The sequence below is a fragment of the Mauremys mutica genome, chromosome 17 (assembly GCF_020497125.1).
Source record: "Mauremys mutica isolate MM-2020 ecotype Southern chromosome 17, ASM2049712v1, whole genome shotgun sequence".
Classification (NCBI taxonomy): Eukaryota; Metazoa; Chordata; order Testudines; family Geoemydidae; genus Mauremys; species Mauremys mutica.
Window position 1 is genome coordinate 28,144,724 of NC_059088.1, and position 15,543 is coordinate 28,160,266.

Sequence of the window (15,543 nt, forward strand, 5' to 3'; positions counted from 1 at the left end):
CGTTCTGTTGGGATCTATAATAGTGGTTTGTAAAACGCGTTAGTGTTAGTAACAAGGAGTAAGTGCTTGTGAGACGGCGAGAAAGAACTAGGTTCTACTGTTGCCACATTAAGTATCACTTTTAGCCGACAAGGAATCTCACTGACTTCAATATAGAGTCAAAACATTTTCATCAAAACATGTGTAGGTTTATTTGAGGTGGGGGGGGGTTGTTTTGTGTTTTTCTGTTTTGCTTTTCACAGAAAATGGCTTTTCGATCAAACGTAGATTTTTCCTGTAAAAAATTCTGTTTTCCTCAAAAATTCAAAAACGCCCAAACTAAAACATCTGAAATGAAAAACCAAAAATTAAGAAAAATGTCGATGAAAATGGGAAAAAAATCATTTTTGCCAAAATATTGTGCAGAAAAGACAATCATTTCACTAGGATTACGTATGGAGTACGGCCCTACTACGCATGAGTAAGGGCACCGGAATCCGGCCCAAGGAAAACTCTTACTGGGCTTGCTTTACTAAACCCAAGCATAGGATGCAAACACATCTGTTTCGTCTGACGGCATCATGAAAGGCCTTAGGGAAAACGGTGCCCTGGGCAAACTTTCTTTGGCCCCCTTCAAGTTCTGTTCCCCGAGGAGCGGTCGGCCTCTCCGCAGGCAGAGCAGCAGCAGGTCTGGAGAGCAGAGAGGATGCATGGAGCCACAGCAGGCAGGAGCTTCCTTAGCCCTGCTATGCTGCTGGCCGGACTCTCAACAGCCCGGTGAGCAGTGCTGACTGGAGCCACCGGAGTCACTTTTTGGCCGGGCATTCCGGCAGCCCTACTCATCCCCCACCAAAGAGGGCAGGAGAAGGAGGAAGGGAAGCCATGGCCCACCTCTCCTTCCTGCCCTGGCCTGTGTGGCTGACCAGGCAGGCGGCGAAGGGAACAGGAGGCCTGGCGGATGGGTGGGGTCTGAGAGCTGCCTCACCTGAGCTCTGGAAATACCTGGGAAGAATGAAATGTTGAAAGATATTCCGAGTACAAAAAGGATCTGGGTCGTACCCCAGCCAAACTGTCGCCTTTTTTAGCCCATTGCCATTGGGGGGGGTAGCCATGGCAGATCCCAGGACGGATCAGAATCAGAAGACCCCTGTGCTTCTAACACTGTTCAGATCTGCCCATTGCACCACCTGGCTCCCGTTTGGATTCTAGATCCCCTGGACATTTCGGGCCTTTGATTACAAACCGTTTGGGACCGGGACCATCTCACACCCAGCACAAAGGGGCCCTGACCCGGGCGGGGGTCTCTGGGCATTAGTGCCGTGCCCAGGGTAATAAACAAATGCGGAAACCCCAGCCCCGCTGCTCCTGGCGTGGTCCTTGCCAACGCGGATGGCCCATCTTAGAGGTTTCTTCTGCAGCAATCTCCTCAGATCTTTTGCCTTCAGGCCCAGCCCTGTGCCCAGCCACAGACCAAGTGAAGGATCCTGGAAAGAAACCATGAGTTAGTTCAGCTGATGTTAGAAGTTTCAGTCCAAATGTTTTGCTCAGTGGTGACCAGTTGGGTTACAAGGTTTTAGAAGAGCTGGTTATAAACAGACTTACCCACGTCTCTTAAGGACTCTCAGAGACGGATCAATGAAGTATCGAGTTCCCACTACTCTGCTCACACCTTTTATGCAGTTTTCCGTAGCCCTGTTTCAGCAGCGATTGCTCCACACAGGTTCATGCCGCAACCTGATTCTCTCCCTTTACGGTAATTACCAGATTGATTCCTACTTCAGTATAGACACTCCCTCCAAGTCATCTGTCCTATCTCGGGCACATTGCAGACTGTACCCTTATGACGGGTCACACCCACTCCGGGGTCACTGGCGACGTTCCTGACTTTCGGACACTTTGCTCCATCCCAGCTGAGCGTCCTCACCCCAAGTCCCTCAAGGGCTGGAAGCCGGGGGGTCTCGTGGCGGACTCGCTCTAAGTCTGCGAGAGCCTCAGTCTATCAGCCTTCAGAGCAGGGGCCGTTTAAACCTTCCACTCTCCCACGGGGGAGCATGGACCCTGATTGTCACAGGGACAAACAACTTCATGAGCGTTAAGAGAGAGCTGGGCGCATTTCTGAGTGCGACTGTGTGTGTGTGACGGGGCGGCGTGGGAGGGTGGGGCTGGGGCCAACTTCCAGCTTACGTCTTATGTTCATAAAAGCTCATGTCAGCCGGCCCCCCTGCAGAGGTCAGACCAGAATTCCCCCTGCCCCTCCCACCACCAATGTATTCCTGGTCTCCTTCCTCTGAAGCATCAGGGCTGGCCAGGGCGGGAGATGGGAGACAGGAGGGGGAGGGCCGGGGCCCTGAGCCAGGGGCACCATTTGGGGTGCAGGGGAGGCTCTACGCCACCCCCGAGTTTAGTCCCTGAGGTCTGCTCCCAGCACACGCCCTAGCCCCAGAGACCTCTTAAGGGCAACACAGCTGGAGCCTGGAAAGTGATGAGTTCTGTGCTGCTCCAGCTGCCGCCCTTGGGGCAGGGAGTTTGTTTCTGAACAGCGGCAGGGTGATTAAGATAACGAAAGCTTGTCATTAAATTAAAATTAAGGCTCCTTAGATGATCCTGGAAGCAGTGCCAGGCACTCCAGGTGAAAGCCAGGAATAAAGGGTGAGAATGGAGCGAGGTAAATAGTGGTGTCGCCCAGGGGCCTGTACTGGGACCAGGGCTGTGCAACATATTGATAAATGATCTGGGAAAAGGGGTAAACGGGGGGGGGGGCAACATTTGCAGATGATACAAATTTACTCACGCTCGTTGAGTCCAAAGCAGATTGCAAAGAGTTACAAAGGGATCTCACACAACTGGGTGACTGGGCAACGCAAGAGCAAATGAAATTCAGTGCGGATAAATGCAACGGAATGCACATGGCCCAATATAATCCCAACTCTACCTACAAACGTGGGGGTGCTGGGGGCCCGTGATATACAGGAGGTCAGGCTAGCCGGTCTGGTGGGCCCTTCTGCCCTTAAACTCTAAGATTTGGGGGTCTCTCCTGGGTACGTACCCAAGGGGGCTAGTCCCCTGGGCTGTTGCAACCACGCCGTATGGAGCTAGCGCCGGTGTGTCTCCTCGAGCCGGGCACCTCACCCGGCAGCCCAGCCTCTCCTACGATAAATAGGGGGCAGGAGACGGGAAAGCGCATGAGCTCTGTTTCTGGGTTTCCGTCGTGCCCAGAGGCCAGGACGAAGAGGCAGTCGGAGCCGGTTGTCCGTGCTGTCCCTGACTCATCTTGCAGTATCTTTGCCTTTTCCTCCTGCCTGTCAGGGAATGTTTGCAACCAGAACCCACATCCTGGTGCCTCTGTCGGCCTTGCCAAACCGGCTCAAGGGCTCTCTTCAGTGGGACCTTGCGTCATTTTTCTGCACAGACCCACCTGTCCTGCTGCACCCCGCTCGTCGCATTCCAGCTCCAGGTGTGTGGCGTGCACGTGACTGTCGGCAGAACAGCGCGCCCGGGGGACGAGCGAGCCCCCGAGCTCTGCTTGGTGTCTCTGCCAGCCCAGGTGTGGGTGAGGGCCACGCAAGTCAATACTGGCCTAGCTCCTACGGGCAGGGGCGGGGGCAGGAATTTAAATTTGACCCCTTTTGGAGGGGCACCTTCTGTGAACCCCCAGGAGCTCGCTCTTCCCTCCCCCCACAGGGGCTTCCTCTTCCTCCCTTCCCCCCCCTTCCCCCAGCAGGAGCTCGCGCTTCACTCCACTGTCCCCTCTTCCACCGCGGCAGGATCTCCTCACCCCCCCACCCCCCACCGTGGCAGGATCTCCTCACCCCCCCACCCCCCACCGCGGCAGGATCTCCTCACCCCCCCCGCCCCCCCCACCGCGGCAGGATCTCCCCACCCCCCCCGCCCCCCCCACCGCGGCAGGATCTCCTCACCCCCCCGCCCCCCACCATGGCTGGATCTCCCCACCCTGCCCCCAGCAGGAGCTAGCTGCCCCCATCTCCCACCCCCAGGGCTGGAGGAGTTCTGTGCCCCTGGATGATTATCGGGGGGGGCAGTGCCCCTGCCTGCCCCCACTTGTGCACACCCAGCTGTGAGGGGGTGACATAGCACGGCTCTCTGAGGGCCAGCCCTTACGATGCTGCCCAGCCAGAGGCCACAGGCAGACTCTGGCTCATGGGAGACCCGTCCCGGTCCCAGCAAGGAGAGGTTGGGGGGCTGGTGTGCCACGTGACGCTGGGGCTCCAGCGGTGGAGTCTGAGCTGCTGTTCACCGGCAGGGGGATGGTTGGGGAGATCTCCTGTCCCCAGGGGAATCCGGGCACTGCCCTCACAGCACTGGCCGGGGAAGGCTGGAGCTTTCCGTCTCCTCCTGCTTAACTTCTGTCCGCTGTTGTCCTAATTCCCGGACACATCCCATATTCTCTCCCCTACCCCTCTGGCCGCACCAGCCAGAACAGGACCTGAGGACACGTGTGGGAGAAGGTTGCATCTGAATCTGGGAGCGCACAGGCACCGTTATGATCCTCTCATCTGACCTCCTGCCAAGCGTGGGCCAGATAACTCCCCTCCTCCCCCCTTCCCCTGGGATTCCTGCACCGAGCCCAATAGCTTGTGGTGGAACTAGAGGCCATCTCTTCAAAGGGCCCAGCTGGACTGGAAAACTTCAGGCAGGGCCGGCTGATAACCTGCCATCAAACCCGGTTTGCAACAGGCCCCTCAGTTTTCAGTTCAATGAATTGTTTGAGGAAAAGCGTCTACTTCCCACAGAAACGTTCCGCTTCGCCTGAGGCAAAAGAACACCCACAAACGGACACATCGCAACTCAGGTCTCCTGGGAGTTGTCTGCTTCATGCCCCCTTCTTTTTCGAGGGGGTCAGGTTCCCTAGCCAGGCTGCATCTCCCAGAATGCACTGCGGCTAGGAACTCCCATGGTAAGCTGCAACAGCTGAGCAAGAGGGGAGGTCAAGGTGCATCATGGGAGATGTAGTCCAGTGAGGGACGCCAGCCTGTAGAGAAGAATCAGGGCATAAGAAATCCAAACTACAACCCCCATGAGGGGGCACGTGGCGGCAATTCTGAATAGAATTTTTCTAGCTTCAGCCAAAAGTTGTTTGTTTGTTTTTTTCACTAACTTTCCAGGGAGAAAACCTCATCCCTAGGCAAGAGATTTAGTTGGTGTTGGTCCTGCTTTGAACAAGGGATTGGACTAGATGACCTCGTGAGGTTCTTCCAACCCTAATATTCTTTGCAAGCTGTTCCAATAGTTAATTACCCTCGCTGCAAAAACTGCACGCCTTTCTTCCAGTTTGAAATTGCCTTTGTCATTTTGCAATGTACCTATTTAGTCAGCCCAAAAAAGAGTGCACTGATTGGGCGTTAGACAGGTGGAGAGCAATCACCAAAGGCTGTCAGGCCCCGAATACGCTCAGAGCTGTCGTTCTTCGAAACTCCCTGGATTTGTCTCCCACCCCTGGACAGCTCAGACCCCAGTTTCACGTGGGACTGACTCTCGGTTTCAAGTGACTCTGGAAGATTTAGTATCAATTGCCTCCAAAATAGCCTCGCTTTTTTTTGCTTCTGATTTCATAGATCTTGGGAGCTAATCTAGAGAACGTGTTCTGACCTGGTTGCTTGTTGCCCCATATCTACACAGATCGAAATCTTTTCTGCGCAGCTGGCAGCAATCTCCTTTAATGAGCCCATTTGACCAGGCTGAATTTTTGCATTCCAATGAGCACATCTGCAAAACAATCAGCTCCAGCCTTCAGCCATCCCCTTTGTTTGCCTCTGTGCCTAGACAGCGTTGGGACCCGAATGACAGTACCTCCTCTACGAAGTCCTAAAGTCACAGTCTACCATACCAGCCCCACTGGGTGGGATTTGCATGACCTCAAAAAGCCTCCTGGGCCCTGTCTGCACACACTGGCTTAAAAACTTAAAAACCGATTTAAGGTAGACGAGCACAAACCTTGGTGTGGACACTCAGATCGGTTTAGCATCTCCCCAGGTGAAGGGAGTGAGTGGAGGAGTCAATGTCATAAGGGGAAGTATGTTAGTGAAACCAGGCTTGCTGGGGATTGTGGGAGGGGGCTAGTGGCTTTCCAGAGAGATGATCCTTCCTGAGCACTCAGGCAGAGGGAAGGCGAGTGCAAGGAGCAGGAGTCAGGAAGGTTGGAGTTCAGTGTTAGCCAATACATCATGTTAACAGGTATTATGTGCTTGGTATTGTTGCAGTACAATTATACACTATGTACTGCGCACCATATGCCCACAGTTCTGTTCACCCCGTCGGGTATCCCACAAACCCTTTGCAAAGCTGAAGTCAGCCTTGACATTCGAAAATAGGAACCGTGTCAGAGCAAAGGGACATGAATACTTTCCCCCCGGTACACTTAGAGAGTCGTGTCATGGCTCATCACTATCTGGAGTGGAGTTTACCGAACCAGGCATGGGGCAATACGAGGACGTACCTTACGGACCAGTACCAGGAATTCTAACATGCAGAATAAAGCAAGATACAGAACAAGTTAAGGAACTGGTATGAACTGGTGGATTAGATGCAGAGAAAGGTTGGTAATAAATACTGCTGGCGGAAATGCATCTCTTTCAAGTGCACCTTGTGTGTAAGTGAGAATATGCCTCCCAGACAGAGGGGCTGCATGTCATATTGTACGGTTCTGTCTTTCTACCATAAACGGGCTACGCTTGGCTATTTGGTCTCTGGAACATTTTTAAGACTGAACCATGAGTGCAGCCAAACAATCGGCTGCAGATTTTAGTCAATATGTGGGATCAGGAGGTGTTGGCTGAGACGCCTTGGCTAGGAGGGTTTCAAAAGTCTTTTGAGCCTATATGGAAAATGAGAGAGACTGGGAAAACCCGGCTGTAGGCACAATTCTGGACCCCAGAATGGGGTCGGCTCTATTGGGATGAGATGCAGACACACGCCTAGGACAAAGGAAAGTCCATTGCCTGATAGCTGGCTGGCTCCTCTGTACCCATTTGCTAGGATAAGGTCTATCTTCATCACACCATTTAGGCTGGGAGTTCGTAGCCACACCATCCAGGATGCAGAACATGCCAGTCACTTCCCAGAAGCTGGCGATTCAGGGCTAAGTGATTTTGTGGTGCTACATAAAAGTGACTGTACCCTATCCAGCCAGAGATGGGATGGGCATATTATAGCCATGGCTGCAAATGTAACCCCTGGCTCAGTGGTTGTTGCATGTCCCACTCCAGTGGTTGCTCCAGGAGAGGATAAGAGTCTACTAACACTACCCGTGAATGGAGTTTCTCCTTTAGCTCAAGTGGTGAAGGCTCATCTTTAGCACTGACGGTCCGGAGTTCAATTCTGCCTGACCATCCACCCAGCAAAGTGCCAGGTCACCAGAGCTAACATGGTGGATTTCGGAGGTGGGAACATCAGGATAGGACCATGTGCTCCAGTGAGAGCTGTGTGTCAGGGTGGTCTCATTGCTCTTTGCAAGCATGGACTCTTGTGCACATAAACACAGGGTATAAAGTGATAGGAGAGAACGGGTGCTCTAGAGAAGCTGACCCAGCATTAAGGAGAGCGCTTCTGTCACAATACCTCTGCCTAGGAAGAGGAGTGAAGCCAGGGGTCGGCATGCACAGCTGAGCATCTCACTAGCACCATGAGGAAGATGCGTCAGGCCATGTCCTGCACTCTGCCTCCGCCCCCTTGCAGGAAGCAGAAGACTTGCTGTCCACTGTATTCTGCTCACGCTTGTATCGGATCAGGTCCCATTTGCTCCCCAGTGTGAGTACAATGCGAGGACTTGAACGAACAAGGTGCGAATGCAACCTGATATGGCATTAGTCTGTATCTGAACAGCACTGCATGATTGTGTCATGTTTAATCCCCCGCTCACACTGCCCCGGCCTCACTGCTACTCAGCTGTATTTCATTTCCTACGGCCTTCTGCCTCGCTGTTTGGCAGAAGGCCAAGGCTGAGGAATGCAGAAGGGAAGCAACTTGCCTACAAAGAATCCTGTGGCACCTTATAGACTAACAGACGTTTTGCAGCATGAGCTTTCGTGGGTGAATACGTGTTGCATCCGAAGAAGTGGGTATTCACCCACGAAAGCTCATGCTGCAAAACGTCTGTTAGTCTATAAGGTGCCACAGGATTCTTTGCTGCTTCTACAGAACCAGACTAACACGGCTACCCCTCTGATACTCAACTTGCCTACGTTTACCCAATGTCCGAGTGGAGCAGCAGTGGGAACAGAACCCAGGAATCCTGGCTGGTGCTTAGAATAGAATCCGTGTGTCTCGACTCCCAGAACCTCCGTTTTACCCACCAGACAATCCTTCCTCCCAGCCCACTCAGATGAGAAGCAACGTGACGTGGCTAAGTTTACCCCCTGAGTCAGTGGCAAATGTGAGAGCAGAACCCAGGAGTCCTGGCTCCCAGTCCTGTACTGGGAATAGAGCTCAGACTGCCTGACTCCTGCTTGTATCTTATCTGCCGGGCCACCCTTCCTCTCCCACCCCCATTTACATGAGCCCTCACACGCTGTGATTAGCACACAAGCCCAGCAGGTTACACCACTGTCAGGAGACTGAAGAACACAGCAAAGAGACACAAGGGGTTGCGTGAGAGGCAAGTTTTATTGCTACGTTATCAGCCCAAACAGGCAAAGATTCTCTGGTTACATTTGATATTTGCAAAATTTCGTCTTGTTTTAACTCAAAGAGTCTCCCTGACTTGGGTGGTTAGGATCATCGCTGGGGTTAGTGCCACAGCCATGACACCCATGCCCAGCAGCGGGGTCAGAATTAGGCTCGTGCCCAAGTTAATTGGGGCCATGCCCATGGCCATGGCCATGCCCGTGCCCATCCTTCCCAGGCGTTTTGTCACAAGGCTCGTGTGAGATATTGTGAGCATGTATGGCCAATTTCGCCAGCGTGGTGACGAACTCTTCAAAATGGAGGTATCCATTTCTGTTTTTGTCGGCCTTCTTAAACAGGTCGTCTATGTATTCGTCTTCCGTCGACCCGGGCTGCAAAAGAAGGAAGAGTCAAAGGAAGACTCCATTAGCAACACGGTGGTAGGAGGTTGCCCTGCCCAGTGCCAGCAGTGGTCACTGAACGCTCCTTGCTACTTTTAACAGCAAAATACTATTCTGCGACTTCGGCATTTGGGGAGAGATTTGAAAGCTCCAACGGGCTGCTAGACACCTGGCCCCCGGTGACATTCAGGGGGAGTTAGCTGACTACTAATCACTGACAGTGAAAATAGAAAAGTGAAAGTGCTTTGAGAAAACCCTCCGTGTGTACCAGGAAATCCCCATTCATCTCTCGGAGTCTACTCAGCCATTTCTTTGGTCCTTACTAGCTGAGCCTGTTTTTCCGTCAAGGCATTTGCCTAAGACAGGAAGAGAGAAGGTCCAGAATAAAGTTCAGTCTCTCTTGCTCTCTGGATGTTTATCGGTCGAGTGTTCATCTCCACACTGGCGGAGCAAACTTTGGGTTAAAGCAGCATAAATAGATTTGCTTTCAGATTAACTTCTACTGCCCCACTTGACTCTCGGGACACCAATGTGGTGAAGGTCTCCCCGAGAAGTAAAGCGAAGGGGAAGGATAGGCCAGATCCCCAGGGGCGGTAAATCACCATCATGGAGACTCCCAGCACCTCCCCCAGACAGTGCCGTGTCTCAGCTTACCGGCAGAGTGCACTTCAGAAATGACTTGGCGTTCTGCTTTAACAGCTGCTTGAACTCCTGCTTCTGCAGGAAATCGTCCGGGTTGGGCCTTTTCTCGGAGTAATTGTGGTACACGTCGATAACGTCATTCAAGGCATTTTCCATCTTGCTTGTCATCTCGCTGAGTGTCTAGGGAACCTGCAACAGGAAGACAGTTAACGCACGAATGAACGCTCCCTTCTGTCTCAGTCCGCCTTGATCGACGCGTGGCCAGTCTGCAGACGGTGTCAAGAACAGTATCATGTTATTACTGGTTTTCGAATAGCTCCGAGAGGTCCCAGCTGAGATCAAGCCACCATTGCAATAGGTGTTGTGCATAGACAGTCCCTGCCTCTAAGAGGGGATGAGGCAGAGAAAGGATTATTGATCCTATTTCACAGCTGGGGAATTGAGGCACAGAGAGATTACGATCACTCAGGGAGGCTATGGCAGAGTGGGAATTAACCCCAGCATTAGTCCAGGAGCGTATCAATGAAGGCGTTTGGATGTTCCCTGACTTACCTTTCCCATGAGCCCTGCGTCTGACACCCCCCCACCCCCGATGTTCAAACACAAAATCTAAAGCCCTCTCCCTGTGCCTTGGAGACTATCCTGTACTTCCAGCAGCATTTCCTATCCCTGCTTCGGTGGGGGGGATCCTGCTTCGTGAGCTCCCCAAAGCAGCCCAGCAATATCCCCTGTTTATAAAGCGCGATACAAGACAGTTGGTTAGAAAATAATAGGGCTACTTCTCGTAAACGGCCTTACCTGAGTCTCGGAGAGCAGAAGAGGAGACAATCAGTCAGGTGTGGTGAGACAGCGCAGAGATCAGATGCTTTTATACTGTCCTCGAGCTGAGTTTTGCACACACACAGACAACGCCCTCCGACAGTGACATTATTGTTTTCCTTCTTTAACGATATCTGGAGCCTTGTGCAATGCGCTGCACCCGGCACGCCCAGGCAAGAATTCTGGAACCTGTACAGAAAGTGACGCCTGCCGGGGTCGCTTCAGAGGCACAGTTTGGGCGTTTGCTCCGGGCGAGCAGCCAGCCAGGGGCACAGACAGGGGTGCAGAGGGGTTGCAGGAATCCTGAGGTTGGTATGTGCGTTCTAGTTCCCCAAACAGCATTATGGGGTGGGGGTCTCAAAAGCCAGTGCCACACTGGTCATCAGTGTCACTGCAAAACGCCCGTGTGGCTGTTGTGTAGGGAGCTACAGTCACTGAAAATACGTGTCCGGGGGCGGGTTGGTCACCGGCAAAGGTGAAAACCAAGTTCTGTCAGACAAGAGATGTTTAATCTGTAAAGCTGGTCCCCAGTGGGCCTCCTCCCACCACTCTGAACTGAATGCAAAGGAAGGATGGTGAGAACTTCAGAAAGAAATGAAGAGGGAGAGAAAAACAGCAGGGTGGTGGTGGGGGGACCTCACTTGCAAGGATTGCTCTCCTATATTTGGGGCGCAGAGAAGACACCCCCCACCTAGGAAGTCAATGGATAGAGGATTTCCTTTATGAAAGTGGGATCTCAACCAGGCTTGGTTGAAAATGCTGCCAGATCTTCAGCTCCTATAAGTCAGTGTCGTTCGTTGATTTCAATGGCGCAAAGTTGACTTAATACCAGCTGGGGGCTCTCTGGCCCATTGACTTCAATGGAGCGATGCCTCTTTACACCAGCTGGGGATTAGGCCCACTGACTTCAACAGATCCAGGCCCCTTTGTACAGCTTAAGATCTGACTCGATGTCTTTAGTTTCTGGAGCCAAGAACACAATGTTCCAGGTCAATTTCTGCTTCCTGTATATGTGGGCGGTAGGTAATGGCCGATATTGCTTCATTCTCTTGCTCACACTTTTAAGCCCATGAACTATCGGCTCCACCCTCCATTCTGCATCTCCCTAGGGATTACTCCTTTCTCAACAGGTTTCTAAGGGAATAGGTTCTTGCAAAGGAGGAGAGGGCTACGCCCCTGAAATCAGCCCAAGGCTTGTTAAATGGGTGGCATTTCACAGCAGTGTTTTTCGTTATCTTAACAGGAGCAAAACTGAGACCAGGTCAGCAATTAGCCCCCAGTGGCGTGGCCTCTTTTAACTCACCTGGTAAAAGAACAATTTGCGACCTACCCTGAATTCTCTGAGATGGACCTTTTTCCCCACTAGAAATCCATTCTCCATAAGCAGCATTTTGCTCTGTTGAGCATTTTCCTGCCTTCAGTAAAACTTGAAAGAAAGAACCGGACATTGCTCCAATAAGTCCTTCTCGTGATGGGAGGATTGCACGGCCCTCTTCCCGCCAATCGTTCTGGAAGGGGCATCCCAACCTTGTCCACCCAGGTCCCGAGCCCCCATTACTCCATGCACTTCATGGGAACAGAACAGTAACAAAAAGTCATTCCGCCTGTCCCAATGCCAAAGTCTTGCATCGACTGGAGACGCTGCCAACCATGCGTGGATGAGCTGCCAAACTAAAGTCATCGCAGCACATGATAAACTCTTTGGGCATTTCAATCAAGTGCATCATCCTTTTGATATAAAGTTCAATGCCACCGACTGAGTTATGCAGCCTGTTTTATTTCTCCAAGGGGTGTCCTCAGGCACCTCAGTTCGCAGGCGTGACCCCCTTCTTGGCCCGCTCTGGAAGGTAACTAAGACAGCTTAGCGCAGACAGTAATGTTCAGCTTGTCTTGATTTGGGATCAAAGCATTTCTGTGCCTCACCGACACGCCATCATACCAGCTGAACTCCTGGTCGAGGAACACCCCATTAAAGCGACCAGCTGAGTCAACCATTCACCCATAACCATTGACCCTCTCCATTACAGGGCAAAGTTTAACTTTTTTAAAAGAAACCTTCACACTGGACGGTCAAATGGCCCATGCATCAGTCTTTAAAATATAGCCACTGGCTGCCTTCTTCAATGGAAAATATCTTTGCCACACTTATCGACTGATTCATAGATTTTCTAAGGCCAGAAGGAGCCATCTAATCCAACATTCTCCATAACACAGCCCACAGAATTGTACCCAGTAATTCCTGTATCCGGCCAATAGTTTGTGGGTGAACTAGGGTATGTCTACACTACCAAATTAGGTTGATTTTATAGAAGTCAATTTTTAGAAATCGATTTTATACAGTCAATGGCGTATGTCCACACTAAGCGCATTAAGTCGGCAGCGTGCGTCCTCACTACCGTGGCTAGCATCGATATACGGAGCAGAGCACTGTGGGTAGCTATCCCACAGTTCCCGCCACCCATTGGAATTGTGGGTTAAGCTCCCAATGCCGGGTGGTTTTGGGTACATGTCGTCAGTCGCCCGTCCCTCCGTGAAAGCAATGGCAGACAATCGTTTCGTGCCTTTTTTCCATGCAGATGCCATACCACAGCAAGCATGGAGCCCGCTCAGCTCAGCTCACCATCACCTCTGCTGTTGTGAGCATTGTAAACACCTCGCGCATTATCCTGCAGTATGTGCAGAACCGGGCTAAGAGCATGAGGACGATTGTGAGGAGGACATGGACACAGACGTTCCTGAAAGCACAGGCTGTGGCAACTGGGACATCATGGCGGCACTGGGGCTGGTTGATACAGTGGAACACCGATTCTGGGCCCGGCAAACAAGCACAGACTGGTGGGACCGCATAGTGTTGCAGGTCTGGGATGATTCACAGTGGCTGCGAAACTTTCGCATGCATAAGGCCACTTTCCTGGAGCTCTGTGCGGGAATACCAAGATAAGACCTGCCCCAACAGTTGAGAAGCGAGTGGCGATAGCCCTGTGGAAGCTTGCAACACCTGATTGCTACCAGTTAGTCGGGAATCAATTTGCAACACCTGATTGCTACCAGTTAGTCGGGAATCAATTTGCAACACCTGATTGCTACCAGGTAGTCGGGAATCAATTTGCAACACCTGATTGCTACCAGGTAGTCGGGAATCAATTTGGAGTGGGCAAGTCTACTGTGGGGGCTGCTGCGATCCAAGTAGCCAATGCAATCATTGACGCTCTGTTATCAAGTATCAGAGGGGTAGCCGTGTTAGTCTGGTTCTGTAAAAGCAGCAAAGAATCCTGTGGCACCTTATAGACTAACAGACGTTTTGCAGCATGAGCTTTCGTGGGTGAATGCCCACTTATCAAGGGTAGTGACTCGGGGAAAAGTGCAGGTCACAGTGGATGGCTTTGCCACAGTGGGGTTCCCTAACTGTGGTGGGGTGATCGATGGAACGCAGATCCCCATCTTGGCAACCAGTACATAAACCGCAAGGGGTACTTCCCAACGGTGCTGCAAGCACTGGTGGATCACAAGGGACGTTTCACTGACATCACTGTGGGATGGCCAGGAAAGGGGCATGACGCTCGCATATCCAGGCTGTTCGAGCAGCTGTCAGAAGGGACTTAGTTCCCAGAGCACAAACTTACCACTGGGGATGTTGAAATGCCAATAGCTCTCCTTGGGGACCCAGCCTACCCCTTGCTCCCATGGCTGCACAGATGCGTCTCGTGCCCTTCTTGTGAATTCCAGGGGCGGGGCCAGGAAAATCCTCCTCGAATGGAGGGCGGCGCGGCAGGGCAGAGGCGACGCCGGGAGCAGTGGATCCCAGGGGCTGAGTGGGAGAAGGGACCTGTGGGAAGGGAAGACGGACCTGCTTGTGAGCAAAGCCTCGGGAGAGCTGGCTTCAAAGCCCACTCCGCCACAGAGCCCTGCGTGTCCTGGACCAGCCCCTTAGCTCCCCACCTGTACAGCGCTGGGATGATCCTTCCCTTGTCTGCCTGGGCCACCTAGACCGGGAGCTCTCTGAGGCAGGGGCTGTCCCCTGCCACGTGTCTGCGCAGTGCCCGGCCCGACCAGGCCCTGATTTCCATCGGGCTCGCTCCCAGGTGCCTCCACAGCCCGGGGGGAGGTCAGTGGTGCTGCCTGGGGAGAGCACAGGGGGCTGGAAGGGAAGCGGCAATAGATCAGATCCTCAGCCCCAATTTTCCCCCTTCTCCGTCCCGCCCCAGTCCTGCTCCTTTGGGCAGCCGAAAACGAGCCCTGTCACAGGGTGGCTGGGCCCCGTCAGGGGAGAGGGGCCCCAGCCTCACTCACCGCCCCAGGGGGGGCGAATACAGAGGCGGGAAGCCACAGCTGGCTTGAGCAAGCAGCTGCAGGCGAGTGCTGCAGAGAGCAAAGGGCACGTCTACACGGCGAAACCCCCTGCAGGACAGGGCGACACATTCGGGCTCACGCTACGGCAGTGACATTCCTGCTCGGGCTGGGGCCTGGCTGTCACACAGGGCCGGGGCGCGGATCTCGGAGCCTGAGCTCCGGCGCAAACAGAAACGTCTACGCAGCTATTTTTAGCGCCGTGGCATGAACCCCGCACGGCTCTGAGCCTCACTGCTGCAGGGCAGGGAGGGCTTGGCTGATAGCCCAGCTCCAGGAAGGAGGGCCAGGGCTCCTGGTTCAGCGGTGAGAGAACTATTCGAACCGCGGAACTGGTGCTTGAAGAGGCCTGGAAGATGAGTGTTTGTAGGGCCTAAATCCATTGGATCCCATCCCAAAGGGGAATGTCTTTAAATGAGACAGGCTGGGTGGAGTATGGAAGATTCCCCACAAGCAAGGGGAAACTGAGGCAGGGCACTGCCGTGCCACCCCAGGCCACAAAGGGGTGCTCAGGAGGCAGCTGATCATTTACAGCCCCTCGGTCTCCTTCCTGCTTACCCCTTCCAAGGACGTACAGACCATCCTCCACCCACTCCTGGGCCTTGTCTACACGAGGGAATTAGCCAGCACCCAGCACTTGACACGCATTGACTCCTTTGGGGCTTTCAGGACCTTGCTGCTTCTAAAAACAATGAGCCCTTAATTAGCTCATTTATCTCCCCTCGTTAGGCGATTC

General features: G+C 53.0%; 1 protein-coding gene across 2 annotated transcripts; it reads right to left on the reverse strand.

The window, feature by feature from the left end:
* Positions 1-8,597: 8,597 nt before the first annotated feature.
* Positions 8,598-14,204, reverse strand: LOC123352177 (protein S100-A7-like). Of its 2 annotated transcripts, none has more exons than XM_044991971.1 (3): positions 14,084-14,204; positions 9,654-9,830; positions 8,598-8,990 (listed from the first exon to the last, which is right to left on the reverse strand). In XM_044991971.1, exons 2-3 carry the CDS (start codon positions 9,807-9,809, stop codon positions 8,784-8,786), a joined length of 363 nt encoding a protein of 120 aa, XP_044847906.1. In that variant the 5' UTR covers positions 9,810-9,830; positions 14,084-14,204; the 3' UTR covers positions 8,598-8,783. The 2 variants fall into 2 exon arrangements, with proteins under 2 accessions (XP_044847906.1, XP_044847905.1); XM_044991970.1 differs by lacking the exon at positions 14,084-14,204 and adding an exon at positions 10,440-11,153.
* Positions 14,205-15,543: the final 1,339 nt, after the last annotated feature.